Genomic DNA, 22,155 nt, shown 5'->3' with positions numbered 1-22,155 from the left:
CTTATATGAGTCTCCGATCAACTTCAGGTTTCATGAGGCTTTAAATTTCATTATCCAAGCGCGTGATTAATATTCATGTTAAAAAAGAAATAACTTATCATTCGTAAAGTTTATCACAAACACGCAGCACAAATAATAGCAAATTGGAAAAAATAATGTTTGTAATCATCTTCTTTCTTTATATTTCTATTTATGGGGTTGCGAATGACTCATGCAATGCTTTCATGATACTTGAATCCTCGCACGAACTTTGATCCCGCGAACGAGCCTCTTTCAGGGCCACCCTATAAAACCCACACCAGCATCTCCGCCAATTAATTCCAAATTGCCACGACCACCGCGTCATTACGACAAGCATCGATACTAAAAGCACAGTCGAAGCAGACATCGTAACCGGAGAAAAGAAGAAGGCCAGGCCCAGGCATTTAATCTGGTCCGTGTCGTGGGTGGGGTTGTTCTCTCGAGCTCGCAGGAGAAAGAGACAGGAAACAACGAAGGGACGTTGAAACTGGGGAGAGGGAAAAGAAAGCTGGGCCTTGTCGGAGGAAGATCGAGCAAAGAGATAGCCGATACCTCTGGGAAATATCGGTATCGATAGTCGATCGAGGCTAAATGGTTTATGCGAGCGATCGACCTTTGACCTCTTGTAATAACTGGCAAGGAATCTGCCGCCTGATCTATTGGATCGAACTCGATCGACTTACACCTTGTCCGCGAACGTTCATCCGTGTTCTCTTCAGCTTCGGCCATTCTGCTCGCGGTTACCACGCGAGATAACGAGGAAAGAGAAGGCTGAACGTAAGAGCCTCGATAGAAGATTCGGTGTGGTCGATCCTTTCTTTCTTCCCCCTCTTTTTCATCGTCATTTAAAATCAACGATCTTGCGTCTGGAATCGCGCGGCGGAACGAACCCGAACGAGGATTAGACTGTCGCGAAGATTGAATTATAACGTCGTCGTTCCTGACCGGGGAGAATCAGATTATCGGTTTCTCTGTTTGACCGGTGCTTAAACATCGGCCTCTCTATATTTTGGACGACGAAATGTATCGGAGTATTTATAATGTTCCGTGCAGGCGGAAGTGCTTGTTGATTGTGACTAATCAGGCTCATTAATCTGGCTGGAACACCGGTGTGTCTGACAGAGTCCAAGCAATTGGACGTTGGAAAGCTGAATACGCGAGATCGATCGGTTTCTATATTTTAAGCGATCATGGAATTAATAGAGTTGTTGCTTTCTATCTGTTTCCTTGATACTTCTTGTTCTTCTTTTTCTATATTTTTAAGCTGGATGTAAGAGAGGTGTCAGTAATATTTTATTGAATATTTGAATAGTGGGATCTAGTAACGCTAAATCTTGGAGAAGGATGTTGTTTTTGAAGGATGTTGTTTGTATGGTTTGCTTAAGAAGAATTTATGAAGTGGAGTATCTCAGAAGTTGGAGTTTCTTAGTAAATATACGAGTATGTACGAACGTATGTAAAAATATCAGAGTACAATGTAATTCAGAAAGATTTATCGAAGTTTCTTTATCATTAAAAAAACGCTGAAGAGTTTCAAAACTTTGGATGAAAAATATAATTAATTTAAAATTCCTAATCGAAGCTTACAATATTTTATACGACGCAACAGCTCGCGCAATTCTCTAGACCTCGCATAAATACATGTACATATAAAGGACGAAACTGTAGCTCCTCATCCCATCTTAAGCTATCGATCATCGGTCCTCAACTACCTTGCTATCCTTTCACCAGTCTAACAATCTTCGAAAAGATGTATTCGACCAAAATGCGGCGATATCTCGTCTGGTCGAGAGCACCACGTAATATTGAGCCATTCTAATTAAAAATCACAGATCGTATCGATGCATTGACGGTGCTGTGGTATCGTTGGCCATTCTCCGTCACCTGGTGTTCTCTCATCTCGTTGAAGGAAACTGCACGAAAGCAAGGCAATAGTCGTTAAGGATTCCGATGGCTTCCGAGCGGTACGAGTGTAAATTATTCCTGGATCACGATTAGAGGCCAGCCAACCACCTGCCGGATTCACGCACCGAGACTGCCAGGTATTAATAATCCGAGGATTTATGGGATCCTCGATCGCTTCGTTAGGAAAGACGCCTTCATTGTCGATCGGATCGCGCCGCTTGCCTCGTCATTATTTCAATAGCATAAACCATATCGGTATTATTAACCGCTGTCGTTCTGCTCTTGCTTCCGAAAAGCCACGACTCGTTTCGCTTTTTGATCTAATAATTGTTCTTTTTAACCTAATACGTCGATTATTTTGAATATAACCTCGATACAATCGGTGACTTTTAATTTGCTTCTCTAGACAATCAAATCGAATAGTTTCGTGTTTTCTTTAACGAACTGTTTTATTTTTGCCAAAGGTGTTCGACAAGTACGCTTAAAGGAAGTAGATATATCTTCACCGACATTTCTTAAATAATTCCTTGTGTTGAATGAGATTTCATGTTGTGCAGGATTTATGTTAGATCGGTGAAAAGATAGTAAGAGTTGAATACCTGTGTACGAAGAATATTTATTCATAAATGTATGGCTCATGGATTAGCCGTGTTTGATGAATGATGGGCTAGATTCTTAGAGTACATGGAATTGGGTTAGATGTATTAGATACTATAATACTCTCGATACAAAGATTCAGAGTTGTGATTGGTACTTCGTGATTATTTAACTAGACAGTGTAGTGTAATTAATCAAGATATGGAAACATGTCTGGCATTAGAAGTCTATAAGTTTTCCAAATCTTTCGATTACTATCTTTATAGAAATATTAATCCTATTTTTTTTTTTTTTTTTGTTCAATGACATTTTAACGCGATTCGTCGTTTAATTTCTTAGTACTCCTCCTCCACCGATTTTAACCTTGTTTTAAAAGTATCCACAAACGTCACTCTCGCGGATAATATCGCTTAATTCAGGAAATGATAGTCACTTTGCATGTCACGAATCAAGTCAGCAGTCTGTTCTGTTTAACGTTCCATACAGAACTCAGAGAGACGTGAAATTTGAGAACGTCCGCAGTACAGGGTTCGAAAGAATGGTTAATTATATTCGTAACCGTAGACAATAACCTGGCAGAACGCAGAAAGAAAAGATATTCAGTGTACGATTAACTAGTAATTAGTTAACACGATGGCCCTTTTAGGTATGCGTTACAAGTTGCAACAATTCCTAAGTGTTTCGTATTCCACGATCTACGACCATTAAAGACTATCCATATTTATGATATTCCTAAGTAATTACCGAGAGGAGTTATCTCTTTAACGCCGAAGGAGCCCCCTTTTTCTTCTTTCTCTTTTCTTTCTTTCGGAATATCAACCTAAAAGGTACTGTGCACGGGGGCTAATTAAGAAATCGCGCTTGAACGTCCCATTAAATACTGAAATTGCTGGCTTCTGAGTGAAGTGCCGGCTGGAACTTCACTGAAACGCCACGTGAAATTACGCGTGCTCGAGAAACCTTGAATCGGTGAATATTTATGAAAAGAAAGCAATAGAAGCGTGTGCATCGCTTAATCAACGAGAGCCAAGGCATCCAGCCAACTTACAGTTTTTGCTTTATGCATTCTATTATAATTTCAACCAGTGTTTTCCGACTGTTCGTTCACTTAAAAATTTACTTCAATTCTTAGAAATACATCTGCATATTTTATTCAGGAGTTATTCGGGAGTTAAACTCTGCCTCTAATAAATATCTTAAAGATTTTCTATAACTTTTTTGGATTTATGAAGACATTATTAAACAGGAGTCTTTACGTGTAATTTATTTAAACAAAATTTAAGAACACGTATTCTAAATTTATGATTTTTTAATCGAGGAAGAAAATCATATTAACTCCATTCTTTTAATATAATTTTATAGATATATAATAAAGTAATTCAGTGAAATAATATATTTTGCTTTATTTTGGCCCATTCACCTACAATTTGGCAAAGGACTGAATATGAAACGTTTTAATTGAAAATGGGTAGATATCTAACCTAATATACGCAACAATGATTTGAAGTATACGTATACGTTGCGTACGCCTTCATGTCAGATAACACGCATAAATTAATAATATCAACCGAAACATACTTGTAATTACACGGTCGGTACATGGAAGAGAACAGTTCTAAATGACTATGCTCGTACACTACGTTAATAGGAACAGAATAATGAATAAAAGATAGTTACTGAGAAGGCAAGGTACAAGCGTCCGGAACTAAGGAAAGATCACAAGATTCTTGATTTCTGCCTCCTTACTTTGAAAAACTTTTTGCGGAGAGTGGAAAGATTCTAACTTAGTGATAAAACAAGTGCTTTTTTCTCAGAATTTCGAATTAAAAGGAAAAATATTTGTTATGACATAGAAAGCAGTGAAAATATGAAATGAATAGAACACTGTACTTTTGGATAAAAAAAGAAATTAAAACATGGAGATTTGTATAAATATGTGCAAAATAAATGACAAAATCTTACATAAATCCTTGTTATTTATCATATCGTCACAGTTTAAATATAACAGTAAGACGAATATGATAAAAATACATTACGAAGAAGGTCCGACGAATATCTCTATGCTTTAATATTAAATCCTATCGCTACCTTTCAAAATCGAACCTGAAAATTAAATCTCTAGCATGATAAATCGAACCTTGCTTCGGTTTCAGCGTCAACTAACAAATTACTCTGCCTCTGAGATATAATCAATACACCTGACCAAAAAATTAATTCCAATCCGATTTTTCAACCCTTCGCCTTTCTTACTTTGAATTTAGCAACTGAGACGAGTACTCGGAACATTTTCTCGCTGTCTATGACTTCACCCTTGCGCGAGTAAAATTAATGAGCCCCTATTAATTCTCACGGTACGAAGCGAGCCTTCAACGAGGAGATTTTTCCAGCGAACGGTGCACCACACCGTTGTATACAAATTGTTCGCGAACGATAATAACAACACACGCAATCGCGGACCTCGTCTATGATTTATATGCCAGTCATTGTTCGCCACGCGACGACGACAGCGCGTGAGTCAAGACTATATCATTATTATTCTACCACTCTTTCGCCTGCAATTTTAACGAAGAATGAATCCTGCCTTCAACAAGTGTCCACGCTTCCACGAAACTCGCTACGTATCGCGTTTAAACCGCCCCGTTTTATTTTCCTACCTTCATACTTTCATGATTTATCGCCAGGCAGAGAAAATATCGCGGGCTTTTCTTTACAATCGAGCTGCGTGAAAAATTGACGATCCTGATATTTTTAGATTAGGAGCTGTTCTAGAGAACCTGCGTTAATTTCCATTTTAAATGTTATGCCACCATGCTCACATTTTGATATTATTTAGTTAAATTTCATATATTTATTCTTACTCGTTACGTTTATTATTTAGCACTGTTCGTGTTTAAGTTACCCTATTTCAGATCGCTAAGAATTTTCTCCCGTTTCCACTTTTTCTGATGCTACTAAAAATAATTCAAATTCGACATAGTAAGATCGTGTCTTTATATTAGTGTTATATATTTACTATATTATATATGTGTTATAAATTTCACACGATCCCTCGCTACGTCCATTTGTTTCTTAATTTTCAATCGAATTTCAGTCGAATTCTCAAATCTACCAAAATTTACCAAAACCATGGAATTCTCTGTTAACGACGCAACGTTATTTTCCCTAATTACCTATTACTGAAACCACATCTGGACGAATTGCAGTGACCCAAACCACGTATCGTCCCACACAGGTTAATCGAAAGTTTCACGACACAACCACCAGCATGGTCAACTTCCATTCTCTAACTCATAATCCTCCACTAATTATTCTGTAGAGCCAACATGAGTGCAACTTCCTCTAAAAGTTGCACGATCACGTCACAGACTTCTGCCAATCAACTCCATGCTAGGAACAATCGTTTCGCTAATTGTTTCGCGTTCGCCGCCTATCAACTTTGTTTGTCAGGGATTTTATGAATTACAATGATACTATTATCGTCATCGAACGGCGGAGACATCAAGGGTAAGCTTGTTTCATCGACGCCGCACAATGCACAACGAGGAAGAGAAAGAAAAGCCGATTCTCTCTTTTTGAAACGTTATCATCTTGACGAAGACAGTGAACCGTACTCTGATCGCGAATAAATTATAACTTCCCTTGATTCCGCGCTCGAGCCGTGGCAATTTTATTCCTGCGAGACGTTCTTTCATTGAAATGACAAATAAATAGCGGAAGTAGAATGGAAACGTAGGAGTCAGACAATGAGGCACTTGTACGTCACGTGTGGATTATTATTATTATCATCGCTACGATTATTATGGCTTTACGAGAGTTTCAGCAGATAGAGAGAAGCCTGTGCATTTATGAAGTGCCTTTTAGCTCGATTAAAATAGATGTTGATGCGCGTGACGATGTTTGAAAGAGATTTGATTAGATTAGAAAAAGCTAAGTGATTTATTGGTTAAAATAGTTGATTGATTGCGTGTATGTAGAATATAACTAGAATAGAATTAATATGAGAATTATTTTCTATTTTGGTGATTGTAGAAATTTTGAAGAGTTAAGTTTTAAAGAGAACATTGTTGTATTGTTAATGGACATTTTAAGGATATTCAGTAGAAACTTTATTCTTCAATTTCGATTTAATTTTTTTGTCATTTTCTTTAGGTTATACGTAATTAAAAATATCATGAGACTAATGCTTAATAATACCACAACATTATCTTCCACTACGATAATATATTCTTTTCGAAATCTATTCTTCAAACACTCTAAAGAATTCCTTAATGTATATGTATCTCCAAAATAAAAAGTAAAAAAGAAATAGGGAGAAAGGTGTTGTTAATTTTCCAAGCATAATGCTGATGGAACAAAGCGTGTAATGCTCAGTAATTTCCTAAATGAAATATATTTACGTATTTCTGTCTAAGGACTATAGAATAATTAGAGAAACTATCAAATGAGCTCCTTTCTTGTAATGATGTAGGTTTCTAAGTAAGCGTGCGATTATTACTGTTCACTGGTTATGAAAGGGTTAATGAAAGGATCGCTGAACACGGTTAATAGAACACACAAGTGTTTTAATTATACTAAATCCTCAAAAGAACTTCAAATGGAAAAATTTAGCTGTTTCTGCTCAGTGAATACGAAATGATTAATAAAACATTCTTGCAACATAATCGATAAGATATAAAATGTAGTTTCCTGCGTAACGTGAAATGTGAATAAAATTTTAAGCGAAACCAGTGTAAATTATTCAATCGCGCCAATAATATTTCTCATTTCTACACCTAAATCTCATGACTGAAACATTTTGGTCATAAACCTAATTAGTAATAACGTTTGTAATAAATACAATTTATTGCAACCGTAAAGAAATTATCCACGACTAAATAATCCTGAACCTCAACTTTTGGAACGAACAAAATAAAAGTCGATGATTTTTGTTGTATGTCGAGAATATGCAACCAGTTTCCGCGTGCATTATCAATTTCGTTCTCCATCACGTTGAACGAACTCGGTAGCGAGCATATTCGCGATTGCTCCAATCGAAAGTCGCGAATTAAATTCATAAATATTTATTAAATGATCCGGCCCGTTATAATCGACACCCGGGAGGGGGGGGGGGGCGACTGAAAGCGTTAAATAAATATCCGTTTTTCTCGTGAATAATAATTGCATCGTGGTTAGCCTGAATTTTTCACGCGAATTCCGACCTCCAAGCGAAAATCAACGAAAATTTGCCATGAAATAAAAAGGGAAAAAATAGAAAAAAAAGAAAGGGAAGGGAACAAGTAAAAAGAAGAAGAAAGGGGGAAACAGCAAAAAATTTGCGGAATGTAATCTAGAATAAAGTGCCATATATAAAATTAACAGATCGCGCTTTGTATGTAAATTTGATATACGACGACGGAAAGTTGATATATCATTTTCTATGCATATTCATACGCGAATTCATACGTGGCCTCGGTATTTGTTTTACGAGGACGCCTATGGCTCCATTATTCTTCCTATTCCGCGAATTTATAAACGGTACGAATGTCTCTTTTAGTTTCTGTCGCAATTTTATCATACGTATAAACCATATTTTGTATCGTGTTTCATTGCAGTTTAGAAAAACATTTCTACCACACGGCTGTGAATATCATGCACTTTAAAAATAATGAGAGTATAAAGTTGCAAAAAAAATTGAAGGATTTCGCGAAACGAAATTGAGGAAAATCGTAACAATATCCTCATGGTAATTCGAAGACAATGTGGAAGATTTAACGACAGACAGTGATTTATTTCAATGGAAGCTTTCTATTCAGCTTTCACGATTTTCTGTTACTTTTCATTTTGTCCTTCTCTCCTGGCGAAATCCACGAAATTGTGCAATTCGTACGGTCAACCGGTCGGCTAAAGTTATGCTAATTAAGTTATCAGGATTCATTCGGTTTCATTCCAATTAATTTCTGTCGTTTCGTTTAATAAACAATAGTGTATCGTGCTTTTACGTTGATGAATCTTTAAACGTAATTAAATATTAATCCTATATATGATATTCCGTGTTGCACCAACATATTCACGATATGACGAACAACTCGTATAAATAAATTTAGGAACGCGGCAAATTTTACAACTATATGGAGAGCATATTATGCCGGTTGGTTTGTTTTACCAATGCATCGATATGTAATATAAATTATGAAATAAATTTGATAGCCGCCATAAATAAGTAAAATGATACATTATTGCTAACAGAAGGAAAGATTCGGACGTTCTCTGCATTTTTCATTTAATCATTTTCTTCGATAATCCTTCATCTTTCTCAATTTCTTTGTTTCAATGAAATAAGTTATTCGCACTTACCTTTTAGACAAATCGATACGGATGGTGCACAGGAAAGAGGAGGATCGAATGATGGATATATTCATCACACGACACTATGTATATAGTGTTGAGAATAAATTAATATATTTGAAATGAATATACGGTAGATACTGTCTCGCATCCCAGATTTTATGGCATCTCGTAACATCTTCTCTCTCTCTCTCTCTCTCTCTCACACACACACACACACACTCTTTCTCTGTCCCTCTCTTCTCCTCTTCGCATCCCCTTATCGATCTCCGATATCCCTCTCTCTCTCACACGCACACAAAATGCACCCTGGTATGACACTCAAAAAAAAAAAAAAAAAAAAGAAAAAAAAACAAGAAGAGGAGAAACATCCCGTAATTCAGCTTTGTACCGCTTGTCATTATTTTCAGCATCCTTCACGCACTGTCTAAAACTTTCCTTTTATTCTCTATGTTATATACACGCGTACCAGGCGAAATCTCTATTGCTTTAAATAATATCCGCGACTCGACGAACACTTGGGTATCGACTACGATCAATTAAATAAAACGAAATCGTCCATACTTCGAGCTATTTACATTAAATACACGCGCAGTCTGTCGCTCTCTCGCACACGCATCCTTATTATCTCTATCTATCTCTCATCCTCCGTCAAATCTCCCGAACAAAATCGTTCTAGAGCGAAAAAGAGGAAGATGATGCTTGTTTTATTGCACATTCTCGTCTCGATCTCTACACTCGAACACGCAGGACAAAGAAGAAAGTCGAACACCCTGAATAGACTCAACGTCACTCACGCACTCGATGCAGATATGTCGAAACTGATATAAGCTTCCCTTTATTCAGTCAAAAAATTTGTCGCTTTTCTCTTTGTCTCTTTCGAGCCACGCGACCGACGAAAATAGTCACGCTTCGACAGCGAAAACTCTCTGGAATCTCCAACTGGATTGTGGAATGTAAATCGAATCACTGTTCGTCATCCTTCGTTAAAGATCCTTTCTTCTTGACCAATCGAACGATACTAAACAATGTTAACCTTGCTCGACCTATCACGAAACCGTAGCAAGTCTTCTAAGAAACGAAAGATCTAGGTTCGCCATCACAGGAACTCTTCTGTTCCACCTCGAACAGCGATAATAGAGTATAGTCCTAAACGTGCGGATCTCCCTAACCTCAACCTTCTCGTTGTTCGCGATAATGTTCTCGCGAAACTGGCCCATCACTTCGTTGTCTAACACTGAAACTCGCGTCGCTTATCACCGGACAATCTCGACTGGAAGGAATTCGACTTCTTGACTCACTACGTGGTGGATGGCGAAGTGGGTACGGAGATCGGCGACGTGGGGCTGCTCGACTCCCTTCCGTTAGAAAGGGTCGGCGTCGAGGCTCTGTATTCGTTGTGGATTCCAGGGGTGCTGGTTCTGTTATTGCCCAGGAGACTGTCGATGGAGAAGGGGTTCAGCCTCTTTCTTTCTTCTCTCCCTTTCACGGACAAGTCTATGCTACTGCTTTGGACCTCTTCTTCGTTAGTCTGTTGCCTGACGGATGTTCTGCCAGGGTTGCTGCTACTGTTCGTTGTCTGGCGCGGTCCACCTGCACTATTGATGTTCACTAGCTCTCTTCTTCTCTCTAGAAGGCTTAGACCCCAATGATGAATCCCTTGTTGATGGTTCAAATGATCGAGGCTCAGACTGGAATTGGGACTCTGAAGACTCCCTGAGACCTGGTTCACCGATCTCCGAAGATCGTTCTGCTCGTTGCTGGTATTTGCTAGCCTTGGATAACACTCTCCGTCGATAGAGCCATCCGCAGCCGAATCGACTCTCTCGCTGCCGCTCTCGCTGCAAGAATCCAGACCACCCACCACGTCAATCTCCTCGTTCGCGTCGTTTCCGGAACCTGACACGCTGCTGCTTTCGTTGTTGTTTGTCAAGTGGTTGAACGAACTTCCTAGGCTGCCGTTCAGGGAATTTCCGCTGGATGCCGCGGCGCTTCGGGACTCCCATTCGGCGCGAAGCGTCGAGAGGTCCACGGTGATTCCCTGAAATCAGAATATTGCGTTCTTCCCTTCTGAGCTTATATTTTGGATTGCAGTAATCTGCGGATATTACGGAACTTGGATAGACATAATTTTTTAACGAAAGAAATTTTATTTAAGTGATCGCTACCCTTTGATGAAACGCGCTGAAGATTAAATTGATACTCGATAGGTAATAAGATTTGTTCCACTTTAACAGAATATACAGTACGATCTTGATATGATGTAAGTTTTAATTGAAAAGAAATACTATCAAACTGATCGAAGGTAATAACGTTTTTTCTGTTGAATTCTGTGAAGATTGAAATTATATTCGATAGATAATAAGATTCGTTTCATTTTAATAGAAATATAGATTATAATAATATTCATTTGCAAGTGTCTAAATTGCTTTCGATTGTAATCAGATACTAGAAATTAATCTACGATAGAATTACAATTTCAGAGATTACCATCAATTGCTTTTTATACGTTCGTTGTATTCTGTAACTTAATATTGGATAACGCAGATTGTATTAAGTCTAGGAGTTACCTTCGCAGCTAATTTCCTCTGCTGTCGTTCAAGAGCTTTCAACAATTTCTTCTGCCGCCTTTCCCTCTCCTTTCTTCTTAGCTCTTCAGGTGGAATGGGTTCGCCGCTACAACTCTGAGGATGAGCGTTATGCGCCGGCCTTCCTGGACCCTTCTTCGTGTGCTCCTTCTTTCTCCATTTTGCCCTTCTGTTTTGGAACCATACCTGCAAGCAAACAAATCGGATTTGTTAACTGAAGAAAGAATCCCACTTCAGAGGCGCAATGTTCCTTAGAAGTTTATTTAAAATTCCCTAATTTTTAATTCATTTCTTTTAAGCAAACGCTCAACTTGTACGAAACATGAATGTTCCCTGGGAATGATAAATTTTCTGAAACTGCTACATTTTCTGAACCAAATGAAAAACAGTTCTCAACTTTGATCTTAAACCTTTGAAAGATGAATCTTCATCGGAAAGGGCGGATCTATTATATTCTTACTCTCTATAAATCAAACGAGAAGCAACCCTCAACTTTGACCTTACACTTTTGAAAGATGAGTCTTCTGTGAGAAAATCTATGTTCTGTTAAATATGCTTGCAATTCTACCGTCGAGTGTTTCATGGAATACCGCAGGATCAAAGGGGAGAATGCAGTATTTCACCGCGACGACTGCGACTTTATCTGTTTTACCTGGAGTAATTAAAAGCACGTCCAAACGTGGAGCGGTCACAACGGTTAAATATCGAAATTACACGAAGGAGGGCAGCCCGGGCGGAGGAACCAACGACCCCCTAGGGTGTCTTGATTCATGGTGAGTTTCAACCCTTTGCTCGCGTGAACGCTCGCGGCGTAAAGCACGATTTAAAGCCGGCGTGAATTTCGCCGCTCGACTAAGAGAGAAAGAAACATGGAAACTGAGGAGAAAGGGGTTGAAAAGGTGGTTGAAAACGATGAAGACATTAGTTGTGGCTGCGGCCCGGTATGCGGCGCTGTTCTCACGCGAGCTACAGATCAATACACCCCCGCCAACCCCTCTAACTATCCTCTGCACGTCACGTGCCTTTACAATTTTCTTCGCTTTCCTTTCTTCCCTTCGCTTCTTACTTTCCAAACGGAAACGAGATTCAATCGGAGAAACGATCGGATTGTTCCACGCGCAGCTGGTCATTTTTCACCGAATTCTGCCGGAGTTTGACGGAACTTTGTTTGCTCGAACTCGGTGAAACGAAAGTGGGGTGTGTTATCTTGAAAACTGGAAAATAGTTAATTGATGTATTTCTCACGCAATAATGAATTGTGAAATGCAATTCAATTTATTTGCAAAAGTATTTCTACGCGATTCAGATGACATAGAAATATTATAAACCGTAGAAAGCACTGAAATTTTTGAGCTTCGGATAGAGAAGTTTGCAGGGTTCAAGCAAAGTAATTTTTAAAATATTAATTTCTAAAATATTTCATACTGATGTGTAATATTGTGCGAAAGTGAATCATTTCAATGCAAGGAACTACGCCGTTCGACATTTGATAAAATATCAGACAGTCGCAAGTTCATCGTCAATCGTATGTCATTATCAGAAATAATAAGCGATGTCAATTGGTTGTCGAACATCATTCAATCTTATTCTCTGTCCTAACCCGAGATAAACCATTGTTTACGATCTACATACGTACATTTTTCTTGGGAATATTTACTCGCCTAAACAGTGATAAATTCCTTGATATAAACGTCTGCATAAATAAAACGATAATCCTCAGACTTCGTGTTCGCAGTATCTTTTAGTAATATAGGAAACAAAATAAATGGAATAAAAAATAAAGAAATAAAGTGTTAGAAAATTTTCCCACGGATCATGTCCTGGTATCGCAGATGTTTCTATTTTCATTATTATCAAGGAAGAACGACTTACAGCTGCTCTACGTTAACTCGACCAACGAGAAACGTTATTTCGGCATTATTACCACTATTCGTTAGGAATTATCGCCGGTTGATAACCGCTAGCAAGCTAGTCCATCGATTATTATGTGCTTTGACTGATGCCAAATGTGTAACATCTTTTTTTCTAGCCAGTTTACGACCGCCTTTCTTCTCCAGAGAAGCATTCATAAAACGACTGTATGGATAAGAAGACCGCCTTAAAACGTTGATATTCTCGAAATTCTAGAAAAAGAGATATAGGATGTATCTCTACATCTTCACGAATATATAACACGAATAGAACGAGTAATTAGCCGAAAACACTCTCAACCTGATTTACGTCAATGATATCGTGAAGTGTGTCTCATAAAATATAATACACTATCCGAAACATCTTTCATGCGTGTATTCTAAGCTAATCGTTGTATCGATGCGATATGTTTTTGCGCCTTTATATTAAAATAAAGTTTCGTTTCGAGGAGATTATCGACTGGTATATTATCGATAAGAATAGCTACTGGCGGTTTTGATTTTTTGACCGGTGAAAATAATAAAGAGATCTGAACGTAAAAGAAATTTGACACTGCGATAATTACCCTGACGCCGTGCTAATTAATATTCAGCTCTCGTCGCTCGGTTTATTACATGCCGGCAATTCGTATGCACGAAACGTAGAACGCGTCGTGTATTCTGTCGAATCGATTTACGCCGACAAAACAACGAACGCTCGTGAAACATCCATATAAAAAAGGTATAACTAGTAATTAGCCTTAGACAGAGGCAAGCGAGTGAATTATTTTTTAATCGACATACATCTTCATCGAGATTGTTTCAACGTTGCAGTTTTCTCCTTTGATTATTCTTCCAAGTTTATACTTACATTTATAAAGAACTTGTATTTCAACATATTAGTAAATACGATACGTTTAATTATGCTGTAATGTTGTAATTTAACAAATGAAGAATGCAGTGTGTGCTTTTAATCGATATAGATACGTATGTACGTATTTTCCATTTCACGCTTATACATCCAAATCATACGGCGTCCAAACCAAAAAGAATGGCGAGAATCGTTACGATCCTCGGTGATTATGCCACAATACATAACACGCTCATGACAACAACAACAGGTGTCGCGACTACAAAAATATTGTATTTGTCCTAACAAATTAAGCAATGTTACAAAAAATGTAGAATAAAGGCTTGTAAAAGAAGTTTTCGAAGAATTCAATGTTATATGAAAATTATTAATATTTGTCCCTAAAATTATCCCTTCTCGTAATTTTCAAAACACTGGAACGGAAATTCAAGATATTCTCTCTAAATGAAGATGTATATTTTAATTAGAAAATTACACCTTCTTACCTAATAAATAGAAAAAAAAATAAAGAAAAGAAAGAAAGAAATAAAATTTCTCTTTACAGGATCAAGGATCATCTGCCTGAAAGCAACACAGGATTGAGAGGCCTTGGAAAATTTCTGAGCGGTTATTAAAATTGTCCCCATTCCACCCAAATGGAAGCCAATCGTCGGACAACGTTAACGAAGTGGATCAAAGAGGACCAGTTCTGACACGACATCGTAAAAGAGTATTGAAAAAGGGAGAAGACCGTCGATCGTTCGTGTCGTTCAGAGTGCAATTGATTTTTAAGCAGCATTCCGCCTCCCCTGCACCAGTTTGTCCGATCTTCCTTCTTCTTTCACGTTCCCTCTTTCATGTCGAGGACAAAAAGCGTACAAGGGGGCAGCTTGTTCGCTGGTTTTAAGTAAATATGATAATGATACCACAAGATCGTTCAACGACGCGTGCAACGATCGACAATCAACGAGCATGATACGTAGCCCTTCATTTAAATATAAACGGAACGGAACATGGTGGGCGAGAAAATGGCGTTGCTTCAACGAGCTGTCCGCCAGTTGATACTTTCGATCTTATTTTTAAACGCTTCAAGATTTCCTGCATACTGTTACTTTGTTAAGTAATTGATTTTTTAAGGCATCGCATAATTGAACCGGAAGAATAACGACTCAACTACAAAATCGCAAATTTTTAATTAAGCCATTACGTTACTGTTCACAAACATAACTAATATTTTCGACATGGAAATTCTACGATTGTAGTTTAGTAATTTAAGGAAATTAATTAAAGATACAACAATATTTTCAACGCTTTGGAAGATCAGTTCTAAAGATTTATTAAATGAATAATTATTATATGTACATTGGTTCGCATAAACGCGGCACAAGAATACTTTTATCATTTAAAAAAAGTGCATCGAAAGATAGGACGAAACTTCGAAATAATACAACCAACTACCAAGATTCTCGCTTTTCGAAGAAACCCACTCACGTTTATTTCAAGCTTCCCAAGAAGCAGAGGTACCCGTTTAAAGTCACAAAACGCTTCGTGTTCGCACGAGACTAATGAATTCGTTGCGATCGAGTAAGATACCGATCGTTTTCGAAAACGCACCCTTTCCGAAAGGCGACACCCACGTGTAAACCGACATGGGTCCCAGGCTGTCCTCGGCTTCCAGTTGCCCGTGGCGAACCGTGTCATCGATTTATCTGGTCATGACAATATTTTTTAAAAGCCTCGACTAGCATCCGTAGGAGTTATCTAGCATGGGTATCAAATATCTAATCTAAGGACAGTCCCTACGAGAAGACGCACCGGCTGCAGCGTGACATCGTGTCACCAGCTTGGGTTATCTCAGGATCACCCCTGTCACCAAGATCGCTCGATTTTCGGCCCTACAAAGGGGATAGTCTATGCTCAGCTAGCAAAGAAGCGATCGAATCGTATATCGCGTGGGTTTCGCGCGGTGATTTCAACGCCTGGTTTCGCGTGTCGACCTACTACTACATTTGTACTACGCTCTCTATTATGTGAAATGAGAGAGAGATTTGAGTTATTATATAATATGGTATGAATAATTCGACGATTATAAATTAATTGCTATTATACGTATTATGAAAACTGTATTTATAATAATATTTTTCTATTGTTTAAATAATGGAATGATTATTAATAAGATGATTTAGTATAATTGTAATAAAGTCGATGACTGACGAAGCTTCGATTCAAATGGGTTAAAGAAACTAAATTCCGAGCAGATGATGTATTGCATGTGCGATTTAGGAGAGAAAATGAGGTACGATTAATTATTAGAAAACAGTGGACGATTGGCTAGTACGTAGCATATGAAGCGTGTCTAAGCACATAAATATAAATATCTTATCGAGTTGGGGAGATATGAGGGTAGCTTCGTATCCGATGGGCCGTGAAATTGAGGGTCCACCCTTCTTCGTTGGTCCCACAAAAGGCTACCAGCGTGTTATGGTGTCGAGTTCTAACAGAAGCGAAAGGATGTTACGAATCTTTTAATCCGTTTATCGTAATAAACGAATGAATGCAACATTGTAGAATAATTCATATTTGAAAAAGTTCTTAACGATATTTAAGCTTGTCTACTATTTAAAATCTACCAATAATTTATTAGAAATATAATGAGTCAACAGAAGCAAATCTTATCTTGCAGAATTAATTTTGTGATGAGTAACAAAGCAGCAAACTGAACTTCACTTGGAAAAAAGAAAATTTGTTCTTTTTTCGAATTATAATGATACAATTTTCTGTAATGGAATGACTTAAGGAACCACCGTGGATGGTTTTCAGAAATATGGTCCGTCAATTAAAAGCAAAACATCGCTAATTATTTGAGAAACGGGCGCTAGCCATGAAAACAATTGTTAAATCGTATACGTTTTTTTAGTTACATGCAATTCTACGACTTTCACGGAAAACGATTCGCGTGGTTCGCCAATTTATCCTGGCATCACGAGCTTCCGGAAGAATAAATTAAGAGAATGTTATCGTTTACTATTATTTTATTCCACGACGTACAAGATGGGCGTGTTACGTGTTAAAGGAGAAAAGAAAGAGTTCCGTCTGGCGATAACATTAAAAAACGTTTTCCCGCGAAATCGATTTCCTGCGACTGACGAATTGCCCTTTCACATGAAACGTTTCTCTATGCATGCGCCATGATGCATCATTCCTAATGTCATCCGAAGAATTTATAACTTTTAACCTTCTCATATTGAAAGTTTTTTATAACATTTTTCGTTTCAAAAGCATCTATGTATGTGTGACAAAATCGTAGTATCAACTCTTTCAACTATTTTTGAAAATATTTCAACGTGATTATCAATCTTTCCATTTGCGAAATATCTTTGTGATCAAAGAATATAAAAATTTCTAAAAAATTTTACGGACCCTCTTCCTTTAGTACAAACGGTTTGACGAAAGAAACGACGTACGTATAAAATTCAGTTCATTATTCAAATGGATACGGTTGACGAATCGAAGCTGCTGGTCCCGAGATAGATCTTCCTCAGTTTACTACCCTCCAACACCATTCGACCGGCACACGGCTCGGCCTTTGCTAAGGTAACCGCACTCAGAATCGAGCAGATGGACTAACTACTCCCGGGAGAGTAGCTCAAGGGCCGACGGTACCGAGATCAAACCACCCCCGTCCTCTGTCGGGCATCAACCCTCGAAAAATGACAACGAATTCGCTATAAATTCTCGCCTATCGGTACAGCCGATCTGGGACACCAGATAATGCTACGCCAAACGTTAAATCAGGTCGCAATAAAAATGCATTTTTTTTTCGATGTTTTTCGATGTTCATGCTCCTTTTTATAGAAAATTGGGCCACTTAAGCAGAAAACAAAGTAGGAAACAAAGTGATCGACTCCTTTTCTAAAAAATTTTTAATTCGGAATGAGATTAGAGATAATTCGATTAGAGATAATTCGATTAGAGATAATTCGATCAAAAATTAAATTTTTTACTTTGACTTGATTCTAGTGAAGGCTTTACATTTTTTCTGAATTTCAACTTAAGTTGTTGAGCTAAAACTGCATTCGTGGAATATAAAGAATGAAAGAAAAATGTAAAAGCCTTCCTTTCTGGAAGAATAAGCGTAATCTTAATTTGTGTACTTAAGTTGACATCAATTTGCCACTATTTGTACCCAAGGGTCTTATAAATCCTCTTACATATTCTCAAATAATCTCTTCATTTCCTACCACGCAGTCAACTTCACTGACTTCGTAAAGTTCGGCGGATGTAAATTTAATGCCATTCGTTCAACCCTTCGTCGACTGGTTTCTTTTTCATAAGATCCGAGTTGCCTTTTATACCCATTTTCCTCACAAGGGATTATCCTTCGAAGATTCGAGCGTTGAGTTTGTAAAAATACGAACGAAATATACTCACGGCCACGCGGCTCTCTTTCAGCTCGAGTCTCACAGCCAGAGCTTCTCGCATAAACACATCAGGATAATGACTCGAGAGAAATGCCCGTTCCAATTCTTCCAGTTGCCAGCTATTAAAGTTGGTCCTGCTCCTTCGCCTTTTGCTTCCACCTTCGTCCGATTCACCATCACAGCCTGAAATTATGAACGTACCTACGTTAGAACCTCTGTAGATTTGTTGACAAAAAAGTTAAGCCACTTAGTCACTTATTATCCTTTCATTTCGGGATTAAGATCTTAAGCTTCACCTGATATTTGTTGGAGAATAATATTCAATTACATACTCAATATTATACGGTGTTTCTTCTAAAAGCATCGTACATAGATTCGAAGGCTGTTTGAAGAGTGTTTTCTCGCTTTTCAAAAGGATAGTTAAGAAAATTGGTATTTATTCTTTTCGTTAGATTGTTATTGGAACTTTAAATAAAAGTTGATACATGGAATTTAGATGTTTCTTATTTCAGCAGTATGTGTTCTAATAATTCGACTTCAACCTTCTCATTTTGTCTTAGACAAACTTCCACTAAAAATAATAATCATAGTATAGAAAACAGCTGTTAGAACTCCGATAGAGAATAATTACCTACAGAAAAATGTTTTCAAACTTCTTAATAAAAATCAATACAACTATACATTGCTCGAAAAATTCTATCGAAATCTATTTCTCTCAAGCACGATCTGATTCGATATTTCCGTAAAAGCTGCACGTCTGGTAATTGCATAAAGACGTCAGTTTCCATGTGAAAGGGAGAAACACGCTAAGGCTTATCGTCGCGAAATTGTTCAAGCTATCGTATCATTCGGACCTATCGTCTCGTCGCAGATAAGACCGGGAAGTAGAATCCCGGCATATTGAATAAACATAGAATTTCAGTGATTTTACGAGGGCTCACGTCTACCCTCCACCTTATCGCAAGCAAAAATCTGCGGATCCTCGATTGTTTTGGCAGACGTCTCCGTCCAAGTATGCGCTGATACGTATGCTAATGCGGACGGAGCGGAATTGAAAAAAGATCGGCAATTATGATTGACTCTGCAATAAGGTCGCCGTTATCTGGATCGGGAAATGAAATAGCACGAGACGAAACGTTTTCTGAGATCGAGATGATTCGAAAGGAGCTTCATGTATAACATTTAATATCCTTCTAAATATTTTGGTGAAATTGTTAGGAATTGGAAGAATCGATAAGGATTTCATGAGGTAAAAGTTAAATTTTTATGATTAACAATGTTAAGTATTACCAATGATTTTCATACTATTTTAAGGTTCATTTTGGATTTGCACAGCAATCGGTGAAATTTTTGTTCTTACGATATAATGACAAGTATTATTAATGATTTCAGATAATTCGATTTCAAAAAAAACCGAACGACCAATTTTCGGAATAAAACTCCGATCAATCGTCTCCTTAGAAAATTCATCGAAAAAGGGATAGATTGTAATCTCCGTTAATTCGTGATTTAATTTATTCAAAGATAAATGACTAAAAATCGTATTAGCGCAGAGAATTGAGCACTTACGTTGGCGAAAGAAGGAATTCGTGGTTGAGAGACACATTGGAGCGTTCACTGGCGAAAAGTGTAGCCTGACACAGGCAATTTTTCTTCTTTCACGTCCGCGGCACGGTATTATTATCGGAAACGACTATCAAACTTGATAGATGATACAGGTAGCGCGTTAAATAATTTATGAGAGAACGAGTTAAACAATTTTCATGTCCGGCTTGATCGCCGAACGTCCTCTCAATCTATTTTCGTCGCGTTCAACGGGACAGAATTACGTTTTCCTCTTTCCAGACGAGAAAGCACTGCCCATCTCCTGATAATATAGCCGATCGCATAATGAACTTGACATGATGATAATGATTCGCTTAATTCCGCGGCACAAGCATGACGCGTTTGGACACAATGATCAGCCGCCTCGTAATCATCGCTTCCGTAAATGGTATCTCTCAATTTATCTAAGAACGCATGACCATTTACTCGTCATTTATCGAAACAAAATATGTAATTGAGAGGATTGCCCGCCGCCATACTTGACATCCGACTTTTATTGCTTTGATTGGACGTTGATAGTCTTTAACTCGAACCGATCTATTGTTCCTGATTTAATTACATTCATGATGGATTAAGACATTCTTCAGAATTATCCAAGTAAATTTTTATTACGGTAGAGGATTTTGCATATTTCTTGCCGGAGAATTAAAAATTCTGATCGAAAGGAACGATTGAACATGACACGTAATAGGTGTAGCGGCACATGAGGTAGAGGACAATTCAAATTATATTGTTGTTTTGCCTCGGAGTATCAGTATCGTTAGGAAATACATAATGTAATAATAAATAAACTCCGGGCAAAATAATGTCGCCGCTATGTGCAATCGTCAAATAAACTTGAATTCGAATTTTCCGGCTCTGCCCCGACCAGTATAAATAAACGGACGCGATCGCAAGCGAGTGAGTATCTATCGAGTATCTACGAGTATCTATCAGTTACCAACGAGCTATCAGTGAGCGATTATACACTGCCTTAGCGAATTTGTTAGTACGAGCATCTTAGCGACAGTACCTGTAATTATTTATTTATTTATTATTTTAAATACACCTGACGGTTCCAACAACGAGTTACATCGTTGTTTCAACAACCATCATACACAATCCTCTACATAGGTATGTATTAAGCTTTGCCAAAGGACTGAAAAATTTCTACACTTTTTTTAGGTGGATTAAACTTGTGGGTGTATTTAATAATGTAACGAGTGGATGAATTCGTAATAGTCCAATGTATTAAAATCAGTATAAGTACAAGTACAAGAGTTTTGATCATCGCTCGCTCAATGCTACTATGCCGATCGAAAGAAGGATAGCAATACTCTGTCTTAGGGAGCACGTTCATACATTTATATCGACGGACGTTATCACAAAAAGTTAATTTTCTTATGTAACTCTAGCTGAAGATTACAAGAAACGGCAATAAAAATCTGTTCGGAGTTCATTCGCCTTTAAACCTTGTGAAAAGTTAAACAACGTTTCCATTTCCATTTCCACTTGAACTTTTCCTACGCTCATATACCGCTACATTTTCAACACGTAATTTCGTTTGGAAACGACCAGTTATCGTTTTTAGACATTTACATTCCAGTTCACAAATTGGTGTCGAATAATCGAGCAATATCGCTCGGCAGATATTTCGCACACGAATCAAACCGGCCCAAATCAGCGCATGGGAGCGTGCAAGTTAATATTTCGAGCACGAAACATGCAATCAACCTATACACTTTCCCTTCAGAAATACAAGTTTCCCATAAAATATATACCACGTAAAATCCACAAGATTCATCCTGGATACGCCACTTCTCTTTTAAACTGAAGAAATAAGGAGATTCGTCTGCGAAACCAGCACCTTCGCGCGTATCATATCCCCGAGTTTAAAACGCGAACACGTTCCACGGCGTTTTGCGCAAAAATAAACACGCCGACAGCGATTTTCATGAAAATCGTTTATCCGATCA

General features: G+C 37.9%; 1 protein-coding gene across 1 annotated transcript in view; it reads right to left on the bottom strand.

Annotated features, from left to right (window-relative positions):
- Window positions 1-8,939: 8,939 nt before the first annotated feature.
- The window catches only part of LOC132913800 (protein zerknuellt 1-like), a 46,425-nt gene continuing 33,209 nt past the window's right edge, over window positions 8,940-22,155 (bottom strand). Inside the window, exons 2-4 of the mRNA XM_060972363.1 lie at window positions 18,606-18,778; window positions 11,418-11,621; window positions 8,940-10,888 (exon numbers count right to left, since the gene is read on the bottom strand). Coding sequence (XP_060828346.1) covers window positions 10,148-10,888; window positions 11,418-11,621; window positions 18,606-18,778 — 1,118 coding nt within the window. The 3' untranslated portion in view covers window positions 8,940-10,147. The remainder of the gene's footprint in view (window positions 10,889-11,417; window positions 11,622-18,605; window positions 18,779-22,155) is intronic.

This window comes from Bombus pascuorum, chromosome 13, assembly GCF_905332965.1.
Source record: "Bombus pascuorum chromosome 13, iyBomPasc1.1, whole genome shotgun sequence".
Classification (NCBI taxonomy): domain Eukaryota; kingdom Metazoa; phylum Arthropoda; class Insecta; order Hymenoptera; family Apidae; genus Bombus; species Bombus pascuorum.
This window is presented reverse-complemented; position numbering and strand designations above follow the sequence as displayed.